The 21,670-nt window shown below is 41.2% G+C and overlaps 1 protein-coding gene and 1 long non-coding RNA gene across 2 annotated transcripts; both read right to left on the bottom strand.

Annotated features, from left to right (window-relative positions):
• Window positions 1-88: 88 nt before the first annotated feature.
• Window positions 89-20,943, bottom strand: dpep2 (dipeptidase 2). Its single transcript, XM_034077064.2, has 11 exons — window positions 20,853-20,943; window positions 19,963-20,117; window positions 19,738-19,864; window positions 19,449-19,578; window positions 10,885-11,035; window positions 10,339-10,408; window positions 9,406-9,582; window positions 2,874-2,958; window positions 2,710-2,785; window positions 1,969-2,104; window positions 89-1,318 (listed from the first exon to the last, which is right to left on the bottom strand). Exons 2-11 carry the CDS (start codon window positions 20,112-20,114, stop codon window positions 1,112-1,114), a joined length of 1,311 nt encoding a protein of 436 aa, XP_033932955.1. The 5' UTR covers window positions 20,115-20,117; window positions 20,853-20,943; the 3' UTR covers window positions 89-1,111.
• LOC117440837 (uncharacterized) lies at window positions 15,735-18,024 on the bottom strand. The gene is made up of 3 exons (XR_011645283.1): window positions 17,639-18,024; window positions 17,244-17,526; window positions 15,735-17,143 (listed from the first exon to the last, which is right to left on the bottom strand). It is a non-coding gene; the product is annotated as an uncharacterized lncRNA (long non-coding RNA).
• Window positions 20,944-21,670: the final 727 nt, after the last annotated feature.

Below are 21,670 nucleotides of genomic sequence, written 5' to 3'. Positions count from 1 at the left end.
CCACTTAAACCATTGTCCCTTGCCAGCAATCTCAAACACAAATACGGGCACGAGCAAAAATAGGACTCAAGAGCACAACCGGGCAAAACAGGTTTTAGTCAAGCGTTTAATCCAAAAGGCAAAATAATACAGGCAAAGATTAAAAAAATGTACAGACTGGAAGCAACGAAAAACAACCAGTTGGTACAAACGCTAAACAGCTAAAACTATAGCTTACTTTAGGAGAGTATCTTGGAGCACTTCCTGCTAGACAGACGAGACGAACCGGCACTGACCAAGGCAACAGCACAGACTACATCCACAGGAGAGGAGTAATGAATAGGAACAGCTGAGGCTCCTTGAGGCCAGGCAGGTGATTAACAGGGAAGGAAAACACACCAGGTGAGGGAGTGAGGCGATCAGCCAGGGCCAGGATGTGACAAGCAATACAAATGTGTTTTTTTTCCAATTCAAATGTTGGCACATAATGCTTTTTTAATTATATTGGCAGTATTTTAGATAAGCTATGAGTATTTATTTTTGGCAAAGCTATTACATTAAATTGATTATGTGAACAAAAACTTCATGGACATGGTGTAGAAAATACATTTCTATGTATGACAGTTTTTTCTGATTGGCTATAGGGTAGTGTAGCTCACTTTAAAATACAGAACCTGTACATCTCCAAAACATCTTATCATGCTATAAGAACATTTGCATTTATAAACTGCTCGCCCCTGTACTGTTTTTTTTAAACACTTAATTTTATAGCAATAAATAGTTGAACATTCAAAACAAAGATTGCAAACAACTCACCAATGTAGCATTTGTGCAGTTGTATTGATCGGCGTCATTATTCACCTTTAACTTATTATATCTCATAGAGATGGTGTCAGCCAAGATACAACAAATTAAATATGAAATAAATAAACTCCAAAACGAACTGAGTTCCTTTCAGAGGAATGATGATTAATGTATAGATATATATATATATATATATACTTTATACAGAGGTGGTTTTTAACATTTTAACCCAAATGGGGTTACACGTCAAATGTATCTTTATTTTTAATGTATTATTTAAAAAATAATCCACTTTAAAAATCAAGCTGCAGCTGAACTTTCGAAGCACTCATTGAATCGTGTGAAGGCTGGAGAGCAGCAGACCGATGGAGAGCATCAGCAGACCTTTTGGTTCCCGTCGGGCTCTGGAGGATCCGCTCCGGTCAGAGTGGCCTGTCGTGTCCGGAGGTCTGAGGACTAGCCTGCACGGGTTCTGCACCTCCTCCACAGAGATCTGGACCTCACTGGGCCCGGTGCTCTTCAACTGATCACGGACCTGTGGGAAAAGCAGTGACACAAGAGAGGGAGGATAGAAAACATGTACATTTTAGAACTCATCTTTGAAGTGTTGTTAGTTTTATATATCATTTCAAACTTGCAGTGCAAAGAAAGCATTTCATGGATAATAAATGATGCCTATAAGTCAATATTTTATGGTCAATCAATCTATTGCTATATTTAAAATTGTTATTTCAAACACAAGTAAATACTTGAATACTATGTCATGAAGTAAGGTAGCTACGACATAAAAATGGCCCCTTTATTTTAGGAAAAATACAATACATATAGTGACATTTTGTTTAGAGACCAATTAAAAAACACATACTCTTCATATGTTCTACCAAGCATACATTACATTACATGTCACTTGTTAGATGCTTTTATCCAAAGCGACTTACATACTCAATACTGAGGGCAACCCCCAAGAGCAATTTGGGGTGAAGTGTCCCAGGGACACAACGACATGCTGACTGCAGTGGGGTTTGAACCTCTGATCCGAACACCAACGCTCAACCCACTGCACCACACGCCTCCATAATACTGTAGCAAAACACTCGTGTGGCTCAATTATGGAGAGCACATGTACCCTTCATTTGTAAGGGAAGACTGTTTTCAGAAGCACAATCCCTTATTCCTATAGCTCACCCTCTCGACCGCCTCGAACACTCGCAGGAAGTTCCTTCGAAGGACATCAGCTAACTCCCTCTCCGTCCAGTTCCTCTGAAGGAGTTCCAGGATCAGGGCGGGATACTTTGACACATCCTCTAACCCTCGAGGAAAGCTGTTGATGAAAAACACATTTTCATGGATTTCATGGATACTTATTTTGCCAAGAAACCACTTATTCTGACACTTTTGGCTTATAACATTATATACCACTACGAGGAGATAATAATCACACGAGTAATTAAATAAACACTTGTTAATGTATTCCTTCAATATCATTTGTTTTGAGACATTCCTGTTTGGACTAGATTGTATCTGCCTGCAGGGGGAAAGTAGGTTTGTTGCAGAACGGTGCATTGAATCTGCTTTTCCCTGCATTCAGATACAATCTACTCCAAACAGGAATGTCTCAAAACAAATTACATACTGCAGCATCTCCATCTCTATGCCTGTTAGAAGTGCAACGTTATTGATTTCAGCCTGTTGACAGCGGAGACAGACAAAGTGCTGATATCATTACAGGCAACAAAAGCACAATATTGATCTGTAGACAAGTGTGCACTCTACTGGCATTAGCATCAGCATTAGCTGTGTCTTATTTTGGTTTCTCTGCGTGTACGTCTCTGAAGATCCCCACTCATTCTAGTTATTTGATAGAAGATATTTAACTTTCAGCTCCTAGCTTTCTATAAGTTGTGTTTACAGGTGAACATATCTTACCTCACAGCCCCTTCATAGTCCCCTCCAACTCCTATTGACTCAGCTCCAATCACCTTCTTTATGTGGTCAAAATGGTCTGTGAAACCCAAGTGGAATATTAAATCAACCAACACATAAGCAGATTTAATGTGTAGCAAATATAAAAATCAACATGGATGCCTCACCAGCCACATGAGAGATGTTTGCTTCATCCCTGCAGGATATGAATTTGCTGTGGAGGTTCACCATGATCAGCCCCTGCTTCCTTTTCTGAAACACACAAAGCTCCAGTGAATAAACACACACACACACACACACACACACACACACACACACACACACACACACACACACACACACACACACACACACACACACACACACACACACACACACACACACACACACACACACACACACACACACACACACACACACACACACACACACACACACACACACACACACACACACACACACACACACACACACACACACACCATTTGTGTGAGTAGCAGTAACTTAAGGATGTGAAAAGTTAGGACGATTCTAAGGGCCCGTGACTGACAGGGGCCCCAAATATTTTTAGAATATTAAGACAAAATGTTTAAGTAACCTTTCATCAATCATCAATAATTAACATTAATATAACGTCATATTGATGATGTACTCACTAAACTTACGATTCATTTAACTTGTTTTCTTCCAAAAGTTAATTATCCAAAGCATCGAACACCCCCATCTATTTACATGTAATGGTTTGGTCCTGCCTCCAAACGCTGTGAGGCACCGGCGAGAGCATGTGAGGAGGGATGCTAGTACTTACGTGTGTGCCATGTCTCAACGACTAACACATTCAGGCTTTCAAGAATGAAAAGAAAGGAGAGAAAGACAAGAGAGAGGGACTAAAGGGCGACAGTATGTCACCCAGTTTTTCAAAAGAAAAGGTGGGTGTGGTCCATGAGTGGTGGAAATTAGTCTGTTAGCTAAGCTTAATCCATTGTAAATAATAATTGTAATGTTTTGCTGACATTAACTTCTGTTAATATCTTCACAGGCAATTCAGAGGTTTTTCATTTCACTCCTCTTTTAGCTGACATTTAATAAATGCAGGTACATTTTTAGCAGCTATTCATACTAAACCAGTTGTCCCTCCCCCTGGTGCCAGGACCAACAGATCCATCTTTAGGCTCCGCAGCCCTGACCCCCCATAAGGCTTTGCAGTCTTCCCATGCTGTCCATTGAAAGTCAGTTGGCTAGAAAGCTGGACTTCAAGGACTTGATCAGTGACTTTGCCTGTAAGAAGGCTAGGCGCTGGGCTCATGGTGAGTAAGGCTGAGCCAGGGCTCGTAACAACTGCAGGGCAAGGCTATGGTAACGATATTGGATCACTACACACCAGATGCATGATGAGAAAAAGACTGAGAACAGGTAATAGGATCTGATTTAGCACCACCATCAGGCCTTTCCACTTCCATTTCCGTTTTGTTGTCCGTTTACACTTTAATACCCGCTTATTTTGTTTAATACCTGCTTATGTTATTTTTTTTGTTATAGCATTTTTTTAAATTATAATATTGGTGTTAATGTTCACTTTATTTTAATTTAAGAGGTCATGTATATTTAAGTTATATTTATTTAGATTAATGAGTGTTACATTCAAAAATGTCATAAAAAAGGCATGTACACCATAAAAGCTGACTATTGAGATCTATTGTCAGGAATGTTAGTGAATTATACTGCAGCAGAATGTTGCATGTCTGCACACTCAGTGTTATATTTTCACAGTGTCAGTAAATATTGTGCAGTTAGTATTGGACTACAATATAGATGCAAGCCTGTACAGGTAGAGTTATTTAAAGCATAAATGAGTGGGTTGGGTTCTGGAGGTGTGGTTACAGCAATTGTGCTTGGTTGGCGTGGCCTGGGCCTGGTGGTGGGGCCCAATGTGATATATTTTCATGGGGCCCAAAATCCCTGGCGGCGCCCCTGTGAGTACATATTTCTTTTTCACAGCAGTGATCCCAGGTGGACCTGTGTGCATCTTCTTTGGTTCAATTGCATGAGCACCTCTGGTCTCCTGCTTTCCAACTTGCAGCTTGGTCGGACAGCTCATATTTGAACTGAGTCCTTTTCGGATCCTCTTTTGTGTAGCGCAGCCATTTCATTTTCTGCCAACTAACTGTTTGTCCCTCCGTGTCTTTGGTTCTGTTTCGGACCGTGTGTTGTAGGGCTGTGCGTGTGCAATTAATCGTATTTTAATCTCGATTTTGGATTGCAACGAGGTCCACAGTCTCCCCGCAGCGAGGCCCCCCCCGCCCCCCTGTTGACAGTTCACGAGCGTGCCCCCTCGACTTCATCCACCGTATCACAGTCATCAATTAAGGACGCGCTTTACAGTGCCACGGCCTACTCAAGCAGCTCGCAAGGACACAAAGATATAACAGATGCCATCACATTCTACATAGCTAAAGACATGTGCCCAGTTAGCACGGTTAGCAACCAGGGGTTTAAGCAACTGGCTAACACTATGGACAAGCGTTACGCGATGCCATCTCGGCATCATTTCACCAGATCTGCACTGCCTGCCCTATATGAAAAATGCCGTGGGGAATTAAAAAAATATGTGGCTTCAGCTGAATACTTTGCAGTTGAGTTATACTTAAAGTTCAGGGTAATCAACTGTTTAAAAGATACTGTTCAAATTATTATTATTTTTTTTTAAGTTCAATAAATAGATGTTCACAAAGTCAATGAATAATCGTATTTAATATAATCATGATTATGATTTTTGCCATAATCGAGCAGCGTGTTGTGAGAAGGACCTGAAATCCAGAAAGTCACTGTGCCCAAGCTCAATCACCTTCTATGGCATGTTCCTCCTTGCCATCCTCACAACAGTGTAGTACCCCTCCGAATTGTACACAGGCCCTTTTTTTCTGTCGGTCTCAATGGCTGCATGAACACTGTCACATTCCATCTTGCTGTGTCCAGACTCCATGAATGGAGATTGGCAAGGTGTTGACTGCATGGAGACACATGGCACTAAAACCAGCATTCCTGTTCTGCCCACCACATGTGTCAGAGTACAGCACCACATGCTCAGTTCCTGAAAGAGTTGACAGATACTGGAACATGCATGTGCTGATCTCTGATGAGTTGAATTCTCTGTTGAAGATGGATCTGTAGAAACTAAGTTTCCTTTGTCACTCAGCATTGACTTTGAATCCTGGATTATTTCATTCTCTTCATCAAGCTCTTCTGCATCTTCAAATAAGCTTAGTAACACTTCTTCAGCAGTGAAAAGCTTTCTTCTCATGGTTGACCTAGCTTGCTTACATATGGTATCAGCCATTTTGACTCAAGTGCTATCCAAAGGCTTTACCCATAATACATTTCTCAGGGCCAAAGGGACGTAAGTGCACTTACGTCCCTTTGGCCCCAAATAGTTCAGTGTGTTCTGTGTTAGGTCTTTTGGTTTTTGATGAATAACTCTGGATTGTTTTTGAATTCACATGCACCCTTTTGGCAGTAGAAAGAGCTCACCGAGAGCTTTCATTTGAAATATAACTCATTTTTGACCAAAATGTCACATACGCCCCTCTGGTTCTCACCCCTCGATATGATAAATACAAATCAATTGGATCAAATATGTCATAACCTAGCAAAGCTAAATAATTGTTTTTTTCGATTATGTTGTTTTCGGAATTGTGGCAGGCCAAAATCGTAATTGCGATTAAAATACGATTAATTGCACAGCCCTAACACACACACACACACACACACACACACACACACACACACACACACACACACACACACACACACACACACACACACACACACACACACACACACACACACACACACACACACACACACACACACACACACACACACACACACACACACACACACACACAGTGAAGCATCCGCTAAAATGTGCAATTTCCACACACAAGTGGCCCTTATTTTGTCAGTGCTCTGAAGTTTAAACAAGGGTAATCAAGAGGCATTTTTACTGCACAAGTTCAGATAAGATGAAAGACCCAGGGCATTTAGAGCAATAACGTTTAAAAGGCTTTCATCCGATGACTTTTTCATTATGAAGTTGTACATGTTAAGATGGAGCTGGGTTACATTACATGCACAAACAGCCTTCTTTCGGGTGGTGTAGCTGTTGTTTCTGTATCATTAACATTCATTAATAATTGTAGTTATTAGTGGTAAGCATTCAGGTTTCTGCGTATGCAACCTCCAAACCTGCAGTGAACTAGCCTGCAGCGAACACACAATGCGTGGCATAATGAGAAACATGCCCACTCATGAAGGAACTAAGAAAGCATGAGTTGGGTTGAGGTTGAATTAGAACAATGTGTCTCAGTTACTTCACGATATTCAGTCTATTGGAACAATATGTTTATATATCAAACAACCCAGAACTTAAATGTGAATGTGTCTAATTACATCGTGAAATCAACATTAAGAATCATCCTTTTGGACCTGTCTGCTGCATTCGACACGGTGAATCATCAGATCCTCCTTCGCACTCTCCAAAAACTTGGAGTTTCAGGCTCTGCACTTTCCCTCATCACCTCATACCTCAAAGACCATACCTACAGGGTAACTTGGAGAGGGTCCGAGTCCGACCCTTGTCAATTAACTACAGGGGTCCCTCAGGGCTCTGTTCTTGGTCCCCTCCTCTTCTCCTTGTACACAAACTCGCTCGGATCAGTCATTAACCCGCATGGTTTTTCATACCACTGCTACGCTGACGACACCCAATTAATTCTGTCCTTTCCCTGCTCAGAGACCCAGGTCGTCGAACACATCTCTGCTTGTCTAGCTGACATCTCTCAGTGGATGTCTGCTCACCACCTCAAGCTCAACCTTGACAAGACTGAACTGCTTTTCCTTCCGGGAAAAGATTGTCCCACTCTTGACCTGACAATCAACATCGGCAGCTCTGTTGTTTCCCCGACTCAGACTGCAAGGAATCTGGGTGTGATCCTAGATAACAACCTGTCCTTCACTGCAAACATCGCTGCTACAACCCGCTGCTGCAGATACACGCTTTACAACATCAGGAGGATACGTCCCCAGCTGACCCAGAAAGCGACGCAGGTTCTGGTCCAGGCTCTCGTCATCTCACGCCTAGACTACTGCAACTCCCTCCTGGCTGGTCTACCTGCATGTGCTATCCGACCTCTGCAGCTCATCCAGAATGCAGCGGCTCGTCTGGTCTTCAACCTTCCTAAATTCTCCCACACCACGCCGCTCCCTTCACTGGCTTCCGGTAACTGCTAGAATCCACTTCAAGACAATGGTACTTGTGTACCATGCTGCGAATGGATCTGGCCCTTCCTACATCCAGGACATGGTTAAACCGTACACCCCAGCGCGTGCACTACGCTCTGCATCAGCCAAACGACTCGCTGCACCCGCACTTCGAGGGGGACCCAAGTTCCCATCAGCAAAAACACTGGGTTTGCTATCCTGGCTCCAAAATGGTGGAATGAGCTCCCCATTGACATCAGGACAGCAGATAGCTTACACATCTTCCGGGGGAGACTGAAAACTCATCTCTTTCGACTCCACTTCGAGCGATAGAATGACTAACAAAGAATTACCAACAAAGCACTTATATACTAATAAAGGACTGGCTTATCTATAGCCAGTTGAGTAGCACTTGAAATGTTTGGCTCTATGAAACCTGATGTACTTATATGTTTTCTTCAAGGTTGTGTCTTCCTGGTCGAATGCACGTATTGTACGTCGCTTTGGATAAAAGCGTCAGCTAAATGTAATGTAATGTAATGTAAAAAGAATGATGTGCTGTTCTGAAGTGGCTATTTCCATACATAACAAATACTTCAGTAATTATACTACTGCTTTTCCAAAGAACATATACATTTTTACTGACTGAGTCACAAGGAGATGTTATTAACTATTTTAACATTAATTCTTCGAGTTGTGTTCATTACAAACTGAGAAGATTAATGAAGCATGGGATAGGACCAACTCATAATGTTGTACAAAGGAGAAAAAGAGCTAGAGATGACAGAGATGAATCTTTAGTTGAAAGCAAAGTACAGTTCATATAAACAAATGTAGCAGTGAATGAAGAATTTAGAAATGCATTGGTGCATACAGCTGACACTGAATAAGGGCATAGACTCACGTCAGCATAGAAACTCTACAACAACCAAGATAGGGCCTCACACCTTTTCCGACTGCAAAAATAGTTTTGTATCGGAAACTGCTCCACACAGTCAACTAACTGCCCATTACAACAGTCTAAAATAAACAGAGTGAAAGTTGATCTACTGTAGATCCTAAAGTTCCTTTGTGCGTCATAACCAGACAGGCATTTCATGTTTGCTCAGTGTGTGGTGACACCTAAGACGAAATTATTGGGAAGCCAACACGGGTAAGGAAATGATGAAAGATTGACATGACATGACTTTTGTTACCCTGCACATTCAGAATAAATTATAGTGACTGTTAGTAGGCTGAAATGTAATAATTGTTTAAAAGTGGAAATCCTTTCTGCATTTTTTCCCCTTGATACACAAAACACTAATGAAAACAGATTGAATGTTCTTTGTCAGCGGTTTAAATACAAATCATAATTACAATCAAGGAATCAGTGACTTCATACGTTTTAATCAAGCAACTAAGCAAGCGATTAATCATTCAGTGAATTGGTTTTCTCACCAGCTCTTGCAGCAGCCAGTCAGGTACGTTACGTGCATGGTTGCAGATGGAGAAGGAAGATGAATGGCTAAAAATAACTGGTGCCCTAGAATGCTTCAGCGCCGCCCAGGCCGTTTCCCAAGAAGTGTGGGAAAGATCCACAATCATTCCCAGTCTGTTCATCTCCTCCACCACGGCCTCGGAAAAACACAACCAAGAGCCACTTGATCAAAAATGGGAAGGAAGTAAGGCAATTAGGCCAACATCAGGAGATGGTTACATACACATTAACACACTCACGCAAACAACTTGGGGAAGTCCTAAGACTGTAGAGGTTCAACTGAATAGGAAAAGCACGCTTAAAATGGGATTTCAAGTTGTTTACATTTTACAACAGCATAACTATAAATAAATAACACATGTTTAAAGGGCTTGCATGTCAAATTTGGGTTACAGCACTTTCTCTGTAAACAGCCTCTTGTCTAGAGTGTTTAGTATGCACCGCATTAATTAAATGCGTAACAAGGTCCACTTTCTTTGGAACAATTCAATACTGTTTCAGTGTCTCGCGGCTGGAAAATGCTATCATATCCTCTGCATTTGGATTTTGAGAGAGCTTTATCACTCTGATGACATGTATGGAGGCCAATGTATGTTACACAGTTTACTCTACTGTGTCTCTATTATATAATACAACTTTAAAATGTTGTGACTGGTTACTTTAAAGACCCTAGTAGTCAGTATCTATACAGTCAATGACAACACTATGAATACAAACTTAAAGAAATAATTGTGTAAGCAATCATTGTCATTTCTATCTTCATCTTAAATATAGAGCAGATGGTGTGCTCTAATAACATCCAAAAAAGCTGGCCCAAAATCAGCAAACATGCTTTGTTGAATATAATAAGCAAACCAAGTTGTTGATCTACTGTAAGTAAAGATTAAGCTTACCTTTCCAAAGTGCGTCAGGCTGTTGTTCTGTCTTTGATAGACATTGTACAGTTTTGAAGAGGATTCAGCCCTGCATCGAAACAGAGTATTGTCAAAACCACAAAACATGAAGTTGTACGGGTTGCGTTTATCTCACTTCCATAAAATTTAAAATATATCCAAGTCCTGCTTCATTGAGGACAATCTTTGGGCACGAACACAATGTCAAGTTTCAAAGAGAGTACACATTAATTTGAATGGAGGGAAATGTAATTGACCTTTCCATTCAGTCAACCCTGTAAATAAATATGTAATCTTACATGAAACAACACAAGCTTCTGTAAGGAATAGTTCTGGGTGTGAGCCAAATTACAAAATGACTTAGAAAACATTGTGTTTTATACCTTAAGTATCTTTAATTGAAAATCTGAATATCTTATCAAGTCAATGATCCTGTTTTGCTGTATTTATAGTATAGATAGTTTGTTAAATCATGTGGCCATCATTGAATTCTGCAACATAAGACTAAATGTAAAATAAAGCATTACGAATAAATCTCTTGATTACCATGGTGTATTGCAGGTGTGTGTGAGCGCCATGGAGCGGACCCCAAGTTGGTAAAACATCCGCAGGGCTGGCAGGCTGCTGTCGATGGAGTGACCCCCCTCAAGACTGATCAGACAGGCTATTTTACGATTCATTTCAGAATGCTTAATCTCTGCAGTGACAGAAACACACATGAATGAAACATACAACAAACCTAATTGTTTATTTGTTTTAATTACTTGTTAGTAAGGAGGTATGATTCTAATCTCATAATAATTATAAATGCCCTTTTTCCCGTTATTTTTCTTCTTGATGGACAAACACACATAATTCTTGATGTACAAACACACATAATTCTTGATGTACAAACACACATACATCCAGGGGTTAAGTTGTTTGCGCGCATCCTAATTTTCAGCCTTGATGTAACAACATTCATAATTAAGTAAAGGTAACACCCTTTTCACCCTGGTTACACTTTTCATTTGCCCAGTATGATGGCCGCTGTAAGTGATGAAAGTGGGGGGTGTTGGCTTATCAGGCTCACAGCCAAATTGGGCGTGGGAGCGAGCAAGAGAGATAAAGCAATTTATGTAAACAGATATTTCCAAGGCACTGCTTTAGAATTATTTGGATAAACAGGTTTGAAATCATTTCAATGTATACTATAGGACAGTAAACCAACAATATCGTTTAAAACTTGAGAGATGAAAAGATATGCATAAATACATGTTAACTAGGTAAAATAAGATATGAATGAACAACAAAAATAAAATAAGTTACATTTAGTTGTTATTGGCTGTCGTAGGTTATTGGTTATGTTCACATATTTGGTTATTAAAATGTAAACCGATCTTTGTTATATGGGTGTTTTAGAGTTGTACCCCCTAGATCAGGGGTGCCCAACCTTTTTTGAACCGAGAGCTACTTTTAAAGTTGCCAGTCTGCCGAGATCTACCAGTCCAAATAGAGAGGCGTAGCCATTACTGACAGCCTACTACCAGGTAAATACACACTTCTACTTGTATGAAACTGACCTTTGTAACTGAAGTTACACAACAGTGTTGTTGATACAGAGTTGGAGTTTATTCACACGTCACAAACTACAGTGGGTAATGTTTTCAAGAAACATTGAACAGTGCTGCCACATATGACACAGGAAAAAAAGAAAAGACGCTGAACCCTTTCTTTGCCATTATATAAAAATAGTGTTGCTACAAAAGTATAAATTAGGTTTACTAATAAGACAACTCAGATCTGAAGCTACACAGGAATCTGCTGCCAACGTGCAATAAAAAAGACCAAATTAATAGAATCAAACCCTTTTTTTGTTGCATTTTAGTAGAGTATAAAAATAAATGCCTTTAAAATAGGATGCAAGCAACAGTTTCTTAACCTGAATTGATAATAGACTATAATCAATTTAAGTTTGCATTCTTATACCATTTTGTACAATAATTATAATGACTAAGTTCAAACAAACTAAAACTCACAGCTGATTAATAACGGTATCTACCTTGAGTTTTTATTATATCAAAAACCTGTTGAAATGCTACTGTTATTGTTGTTGTTTACTGTCCCCAAAAGCGTGTCGGCAGCCTCCAGGAATGCTTCTTTCACAACTTCGCCATCTTTGAAAGACTTCATGTGTTTCTCAAGAACGTGACTGACACGATAAGATGCTCTGGAGCAGCCTTGCTCTTGTTGTTGGGCCTGGTGAAAATGGACTGCTGTGCATTTAGCTGTCCTTTCAGGCCCCTCCCCTTTTGGGACCGTAGGGCAGAATTAGGAGGGAATTCCGTCTCGTAGCGTTTGTGCACTGTTTTGAAATGCCGCTCCTAAATTACCCTTCTTCGATAAAGCCACGCTCGCATTGCAGATGAGAGAGATGGACTTTGAATTGGAATAGATACAAAAATAATCATCCTCCCACTCGGAGTGAAAATTATATATTTTGGGCTCTTTTGCTTCTGCCATAATTGCGTCTTGTGTGTGTGTGCGGACTGTCACTCCTGGTGACACAGACAAAGTCAGCGAAATAGTGCCCACTGCCCACCAGCCACGCCCCGAGACATGGGGTCACGCCGGCCAATCACAAAGCTTTGATGCGTTCAAGTGCATTATTCTGGCACAGGAAGATTATGTTATAGGACATTAACGATAAAACAGAATATTGTTGTTCTATTTTTAGACACATCTCGCGATCGACTGGGAATCTCCCCTGTCGACTGGTTGGGCACCCCTGCCCTAGATCTATCTCTAGTAATGTGTGCTTAAAGTGCACCAGATTGAAGCATTTGACTTTACATTTTCAAACATTTCTTCCCGGGGTGGTATACCCCCAGACCAGGGTTTCCGCTAGGATTTTTTCTCGCCGGTCAAATGTCCGGGCAGAATTCATTTTACCGGACTAATTTGAAACTTACCGGTCATATTTCAATAATAATAATAATAGTTGTGTAGCAGAGTTTCCGTTAGCATGTAATTACCGGACTATGAGCAGATATGCTTCAGTTTAAAACTCAGTTCACGGGGCTCATTTTTATATTGCTTCAGTTTATAATCGTAACAGATCGAAAAATTCTGATTCATTTTTCAATAAATGATTCCACAAACAACAAACAACATAATTATTACATTCAAACAAACTACTTGTAGTAGATAATGTACATTATTCAGAAGTTTACATCAACTTTGAATAATAACACGGGAGAATCGGATCCTCTCTTTTCCCCTCTCTCTCTCTCCTGACAGCACGTCAGTTTCTCCTGCAGCTCCTGCAGCCCGCTAAACAGAGGGCGGGGCTTCAGGTGATTATGCAGAGCTGCGTGTCTCGGTCAGACTCAGCAGCTGATCTGATCTCTCTCTCGCTCCGGTTACACTTCACTCGCGTTTATGTCCATATCGATCAGATCCAGCTCTCCTGATCGGCCTTTATAGAGAGCACCGATCAAACTATTAAGAGTGAATATCGGCCGATAATGACCGGCGGCCGATCGATCGGAGCCTCCCTAATTATTACCAGACATTTTGACCGTCAGGTTTTGAATTTACCGGTTTTTTTATAAATTTTACCAGCTAAAAACCGGTAATTACCGGCTAACGGAAACCCTGCCCCAGACCCCCCTAGAGGATGTGACGTCCACACCCCAATTAAAACATGTTCATACAATACTGAATACATTTGAAGCCTTTTTGATGTATATTACCTATGTCAATAAGTTTCTGTTTTTGTAGTGTATTGGTCTTTTGTAGAGATTTTTCATTTATTCTTTATATATTCTATTGTGTATTCCTTGGATACTTTTAACTTTTCTACTGTACGATTGAAGTAAATGTGGGAAGCTTTTAACAACAGCCATTTACTTCAAAGATTTTTGTCAATGTTATTCTTATTTTTGTTAATCCTGGAAGAATGCCATTCTCTTCAAGAATAAAAAAAAACATGACATTAGTAATTGTGATAACAAATTAAATAAGTTGTTGGGTTAAGTCGGGGCCGGTTTTTGGCATAGGCGCCATATCTGGGGGGGCGCTGCGCTGGCAGCTCTGGGAGGGCGCCAGGAAAAAATATCGCCTAGGGCAGCAAATTTGTTAGAATCGGCCCTGATGGTGTAGGAAACGGGCTCCGTGTTACAAGATGGGTCGGGGGTTTGGCGGTACCGCTGCAGACTCTCTGCACACACACACACACACACACACACACACACACACACACACACACACACACACACACACACACACACACACACACACACACACACACACACACACACACACACACACACACACACACACACACACACACACACACACACCGCTGCAGACTCTCTGCACGAAGGAGCCGCGGGCCCATTCCCAAACCGCCCCCTACACCCTACCCCTACACCCTACCCCTCCGTTTGCGCGTTCACGCGGAGGGTCCGCCATATTGAGGGCTGTTCCAAAGCAACGAGTGTGGAGCGGTGTGGAGGGGGAGTGGGCTATCAATCCCTCAAACAGCGAGTCTGCAGCGGTGCTGACTTGAGACAGGTCTCTACCTGACCGGAGTCACGCTGTGTGTGTCCGTCAGGAAACACGCTGTGTACAAGTAGTTCCAGCAAATATCCACTGATAAACTGCGATGTTAACAACCTCATGATGACCTCATATGTTTTTCTCAATTGCTAAACCCACTATTTAGAATCAAAATTCATTTCTTCAAAACAAGAACATAGCCATCTAAACAGAAACACACTCGCCATAACTCTGAATATCTTTTGCAAAATGCACTTACATGACCAAAACTGAAAATACTGGTCACAAAAAAGAATAAGTCGATCGAAACAGAACAAATTGTCCTCTAATGAGACAAATGAAGCTTAGCGCAAGTTCAGACAGGAAGACCTAACACTCCGTATTGCTCGTCATGGCAATACTTGCTCCCTGCATCTAAATGACAGGGAGCGCCACTCCTCAGCTAACCTATCACGCCCCTCCATTTACAAGCCTAATGATCGCACCTGTTAATCCCTCTATATATGCTCTCCCCTGTTCTATCAGCTGTCTTCCAGGTGTCAACGCGCAACCCTCCTCCACCCCTTCGCCTCCTGCTTTCAACTCCATGCATGCACACACATGCATTTCCAAACATTTGGACTACCTATGTTGCAAATGTATTATCTTTTCAATTTACACACGGCATCTATTGCACGTCTGTCCGTCCCGGGAGAGGGATCCCTCCTCTGTTGCTCTCCCTGAGGTTTCTCCCATTTTTCCCTTTAAACTGGGTTTTCTTCGGAAGTTTTTCCTTGTACGATGTGAGGGTCTTAGGACAGAGGGTGTCGTATTGTCATACTGATATTCTGTACACACTGTGAAGACCACTGAGACAAATGTAACATTCGTGATATTGGGCTATATGACTAAACATTGATTGATCGATTGATTGAACTCAGGACCAAGCTTAACCTTCTCCCTTCCAACCGGACCTAACCACTTATCACCACCACCAGTGTCTAGACCCAGGGGGGTTCATCGGAAACGGTTCTTCCCTTCCCGATTGATATCCTACAAAAACCTGGGCCTAATCGCCAAAACAACATTTCATTCATTTGTGATGAACTGTCATCATTATGTTTCATTGATATAATGTGACCGATAATAAATATGTATTCCATACATCATGTCTCTCCTGATTGAAATGTGTTTACATAACTGAAACTCCGGTCACCATAATAACACATTCTACCATAACAATATACATTTCTTGCAAAGTGCTCTAAGGAACTCAAAACTAAAAATACGCCTTCCAAAACCAGATACCTTCTCCAAAAACAAACATTGGTCAGCTCATTAGAAGACTATTTGAACAGTCATTACTAAGTGGCACACTAAATACTGACTACAATCATCAACACACAAACCTCAAGCTATCGATATTGGAAACTGAACGGAAAACTGACAAGTTGGGAGAAACAAACTTACATATAGGAAAAACAGTATGTTACTGTAACTATGTCATTGTTTTAATTGTCTCATTTTCAGAAGAGCACCGTAACAGAAACAAAAGATGAATAGCAATACACTGGAAACAAAATAACACGGGTAAATGATGTAAATCAGCAGTAAAGCAGAAAATGAGATATAGCTTTACTGATCTGCTCGTTGGCCTCTGTCTGGCCACATAGCCTCATCTACGTCACAGCGTATGTCTTCCCTTGCAAGGCGGCAGCGTGGGAAATATCTCCTTGCGTGTCGACACCACCCTTGACAGGATTCCGCAGAGATGTCCCGACAGCCAGCATTCATTGCGTCCAAAAGGGGCATTCTGTCAAGAGGATGATGGTCATAAACCTTCCATCTCCAGGCAGAGAAGAACTCCTCAATGGGGTTTAGAAATGGGGAGTATGGAGGGAGGAACTCCATGGCCATGTGTGGATGAGCCTCAAACCATGCCCTCACGTCACGAGAGTGGTGGAATTCTACATATGACCACGTGAACCGACCTCACTCGATCCCTCTCTTCTGGTGGCACAAGTCGGTCATACAGGACATCCAGGAAGGCAAGGACACGTTGCGTGTTATATGCTCCCATTACAGGGATGTGAGCAAGGACGCCTTGTGTCGAGATAGCCGCACACAATGTTATGTTTCCTCCCCTTTGGCCTGGAACAAAGACTGTTGCTCTTTGCCCAATAAGGTTCCTCCCACGTCTCCTCACTTTGGAGAGGTTGAAGCCTGCTTCATACACATATACAAAAACATGTGGTAATGCATTGCCTTCCAGCTCCATCATTCGCTAAAGAAAATGAAACAAACAGAGGACCGTTTTACATTACTGTAAGCAGTCTGACATACTAAAGATATAGGCAAGCCATCACTGTGATTGAGGTCCTTACCTGTACATACCGGTGCCTTAACTCCTTCACACGGTCAGAGTTGCGTTCAAAAGGAACCTTATAGATCTGTTTCATTCTGAGGTGGTGCCTCTTTAACACCCGGTCAATGGTTGCAACACTGATAGATGGAATGTGACTGAAGACATCCTGGTCTGCAATTATTCTGGCCTGAATCTCCCTTAAGCGGATTTCATTGTTGGCCACAACCATATCAACAATGGCAGACTCTTGTTCTGGAGTAAAGGCCTTTCCTCTGCCACCAGAGCGGGGTGCTCTTTCAGTTCTATCAATACATATTTGAGAATGTTATGAACTGTAATATAAAAACAGTGATCGAAACCTACATAAAAATAGAAATGCATGAAGTGCTGTAAAAAAGGGTTACAGTAGCTTACCTATTTTCGTGCCTGAAGATCCTAATAATGGATGCCACTGTTGATCTCCGTATATTGGGCTGAACCCTTTGGCCAGCCTCACTGAGGGACATGCCATGGTTTATGACGTGGTCCACAATAGTTGCACGGGTGTTGTCCGAAACTACTGTTCGCATTGGTCCCCTTTCAACTCTTCCACCACGCATACGTACAGCCCTCCCTCTTCCTCTGTGAACATCAGGGTTCCCTCTTCCTCGCTGAACAACAGGGTTCCCTCTTCCTCTGTGAACATCAGGGTTCCCTCTTCCTCTCTGAACATCAGGGTTCCCTCTTCCTCTGTGAACATCAGGGTTCTCTCTTCCTCTCTGAACATCAGGGTTCCCTCTTCCTCTGTGAACATCAGGGTTCCCTCTTCCTCTGTGAACATCAGGGTTCCCTCTTCCTCTCTGAACATCAGGGTTCCCTCTTCCTCTGTGAACATCAGGGTTCCCTCTTCCTCTCTGAACATCAGGGTTCCCTCTTCCTCTGTGAACATCAGGGTTCTCTCTTCCTCTCTGAACATCAGGGTTCCCTCTTCCTCTGTGAACATCAGGGTTCCCTCTTCCTCTGTGAACATCAGGGTTCCCTCTTCCTCTCTGAACATCAGGGTTCCCTCTTCCTCTGTGAACATCAGGGTTCCCTCTTCCTCTCTGAACATCAGGGTTCCCTCTTCCTCTGTGAACATCAGGGTTCCCTCTTCCTCTCTGAACATCAGGGTTCCCTCTTCCTCTGTGAACATCAGGGTTCCCTCTTCCTCTCTGAACATCAGGGTTCCCTCTTCCTCTGTGAACATCAGGGTTCCCTCTTCCTCTGTGAACATCAGGGTTCCCTCTTCCTCTCTGAACATCAGGGTTCCCTCTTCCTCTGTGAACATCAGGGTTCCCTCTTCCTCTGTGAACATCAGGGTTCCCTCTTCCTCTCTGAACATCAGGGTTCCCTCTTCCTCTCTGAACATCAGGGTTCCCTCTTCCTCTGTGAACATCAGGGTTCCCTCTTCCTCTGTGAACATCAGGGTTCCCTCTTCCTCTCTGAACAACAGGGTTCCCTCTTCCTCTCTGAACAACAGGGTTCCCTCTTCCTCGCTGAACAACAGGGTTCCTTCTTCCTCTCAGAGCTCCTCTACCTACTCGATCAGCCATTTTGTTCACACAAACATCTTACTGAAGTGAGGGAGGTCTTTTATAGGATTCTCACTAATTACAATTACGATAGGAAAGTCATTGATATCAGCTAACAGTAACATAATTACTGTAAGGTATACAGTACATTCCATTCAGTTACCTTTGTCAATGGGGTGATATGTTGCACATCAAGTGTCAATTAGTGTAGCTATGGTGTAAGTTTATGAGGAGTAAGTGTTATCCACTGTGAGAAGATTATTTTGTTTTGTAGACATGAGTTACACAAAAGATTTTTGATGTTTGTGTAGAGCATCGTAACTTCAGTTAGAGAATTGTGTGATCTGTTTTGAAAAACACTGCTTAGCATCTGCATTTTGTGTGATATCAATGATACATGGTATACTGTTGTAGAGAAATGGTTTTCTGTTTCGATGGCTGTGCTGTTGGTTTGATGAAAGGAATTTTGATTCTAAATAGTGGGTTTAGCGATTGAGAAAAACTGTAAGATAAACTTAAGAGTATGGATTAATAAGTGAAATAATGAATGATGTGTCTGTGTATAAAGTCATTGAAACAATAAACAGACTGAATCATGATTGTAAAAATGACATAAAAAACGTTTTCATCTCTAGTGTTCTGTTTGTAAATTGCCCTGTTGAGGTGTACTATACCCTGGGTAGATGTGACCAGCTCAAAGTCCTGGTACTCAGTGCACATGCGTCGGACCACATCTATTTGTTCCAGAGCCAGCCGCACGGCATCCTTCTCCTGGGCCCAACACATCACATAGACTGCAAACATCTGACAAAGGGAAGGGGACGGGACACAAGAGCGTCACTGAGGTGCTGCTCTAGGTTTGATCATTTTACAGCTTTGTAGATGCTTTTATTCAACATATACTATATGGAGCAATCCATACTTTAGAACAGATCAATGTCAGGAGTGATTCAATTGAAATACCTGCGTCTGTACATGGCCTGCTTGGAGACGGTTGATGTCGGTGGCCACATTGCTAACATTATGAAGGTCAATTTGGCTCAGACGATTGTTGTGAAGTTTCCTCAGCTGGAGAGCAAGGTCATTATGACTGATAGATGGAGAGACATGGTGTCAGAAAAAAGGAAGGGCATTGAAAGGCTTTTTTCTATTCCATTAATTCACTTTCACAAACTACACAGCATTTACCCATCAATGAGAGGATACTTGGACATCAAGTCACGTACTCTATCTCTGTCAGAGTATCCAGAGATAAAGCAACAGAGAGAGGAGAGGACCACCAGATGCCCCACAGACTTCATCCAGGATCTGCTTGAAGCACTTGTTACCCAAGAAGGCATATTCTGAGGAGAAAAACACACCAGCGCACTACAGTTAGAATAACAGCTACTGATAATTTGGCATTATAATTTAGTAAGGAAGGAAACTAACTTCCCTGCACAGATAACACATTAGGGCTGCTCGATTATGGCAAAAATAATAATCTCGATTATTTGGGTCAAAAATGTATATCACGATTATTAAAAACGATTATCCATTTACTTTGAAAACATCCATTTATTGAAAAAAAAACGTTTGAACAGTATGTTTTTAACAGTTGATTACCCTGAACTTTAAGTATAATTCAACTGAAAAACCAATACAAAATAAATAAAAAATAAAAATAAATAATCGTTTTATTTCAATTGTGTTGTTTTCATAATCGTTGCAAGCCAACATCGTAATTGCGATTAAAATACGATTAATTGAGCAGCCCTATAACACATTACAGTAGCAGCTGGAAATACAACATTACAGCATCTTATAATAAGTACTGCTTCACATCTCATGTAGTTTGAAGTCCCACTTGTTAGATTACACTATACTGATGAGATCAAACCCCCCTTTTCATTGTATGAATGTATGTGTACTCACTATTTATTATTACGAAAACACAGTAAGACCACACAAACACAGTATGTAAAATACCTGAAAACACCCACTGGAAAATAAAGCAATGATGCATGTTCATTTATAATAATATATATCTATATATAGCGGGAAACTATATAATATATACAACAAAATAATTAACTTACATGCCAGGACGTTTTAAAGGAGCTTGTTCAACAACTGCATTCAAACAGTGTGAACTTTCCAGCTCTCCACCCTAGTAAAACAAAACCCGAGCGTGCTGAGTTCAAGTCCACGCAAAAATAATACGCATTCATAACGTTTGAGTGTTATTCCGACGTGTTTACCTGTAACAAAGTATGTGCTGAGCTAATAGATACATACTATGATATTGACAGTAGAAAAAGCAGTATCTCTAAATGGACTAATCATCGCCCCTTCTTTATTTAAAAACCTACATGTAGTGTTGCAGTGACTGTAACAAACGATAATTACAAATAAGAAAACAGGTGGCTCTATAGAAGCTATACAATTAAACTGTTGGGAACAAGTACATATTTAGTTTTTTATAATTTTCAATTGCAGTTTTATGCATGTACTTATTTATTTAATTGCGTTGCAATACGATGTAAGGATTTACGAGGAGCTTTTGAATGCACCATGGAGACCTGTGGATTTGATGTTGCCATCTGTTGGGCAAATAATGTTATCGCTACCATAAAAGGACAGTTGCCCACTTACTGCCTTGTAATCTGTGTTTTAGATGTACACAGAGTTACTGTTCATGTTTATAAAGATTTATATTATTTTACAAAAAACAAAGACTGAGTAGTTGGAAGCTAGTAGGCTATACGTCAAAATCAACTGGGCACACATTTTTTATTTCTTGTTTATTCAAGAACATCATATACGTTGTATACAAAAGGGTTAGACATAGAGTAAATATATATACAGTTTAATACAAATGTACAAATATATACAGTTTCAGATTTCAGATTCAATA

Source organism: Pseudochaenichthys georgianus, chromosome 3 (assembly GCF_902827115.2).
Source record: "Pseudochaenichthys georgianus chromosome 3, fPseGeo1.2, whole genome shotgun sequence".
In the NCBI taxonomy this organism is placed as follows: domain Eukaryota; kingdom Metazoa; phylum Chordata; class Actinopteri; order Perciformes; family Channichthyidae; genus Pseudochaenichthys; species Pseudochaenichthys georgianus.
Note: the sequence above shows the minus strand (reverse complement) of the source record. Positions and strands in the feature narration are given on the sequence as shown.

What these genes read in the sequence shown, in the direction of transcription:
- dpep2 (XM_034077064.2), bottom strand. Translation starts at nt 20,114, where the DNA reads ATGCCTTCTTGGGTAACAAGTGCTTCAAGCAGATCCTGGATGAAGTCT. An exon ending in AAGTATCCTCTCATTGATGG is followed by an intron (nt 19,865 to 19,962) that starts GTAAATGCTGTG and finishes TCCATCTATCAG; the next exon opens with TCATAATGACCTTGCTCTCC. An exon ending in ACTGGCTGCTGCAAGAGCTG is followed by an intron (nt 2,959 to 9,405) that starts GTGAGAAAACCA and finishes TGTGTGTTTCAG; the next exon opens with AAAAGGAAGCAGGGGCTGAT.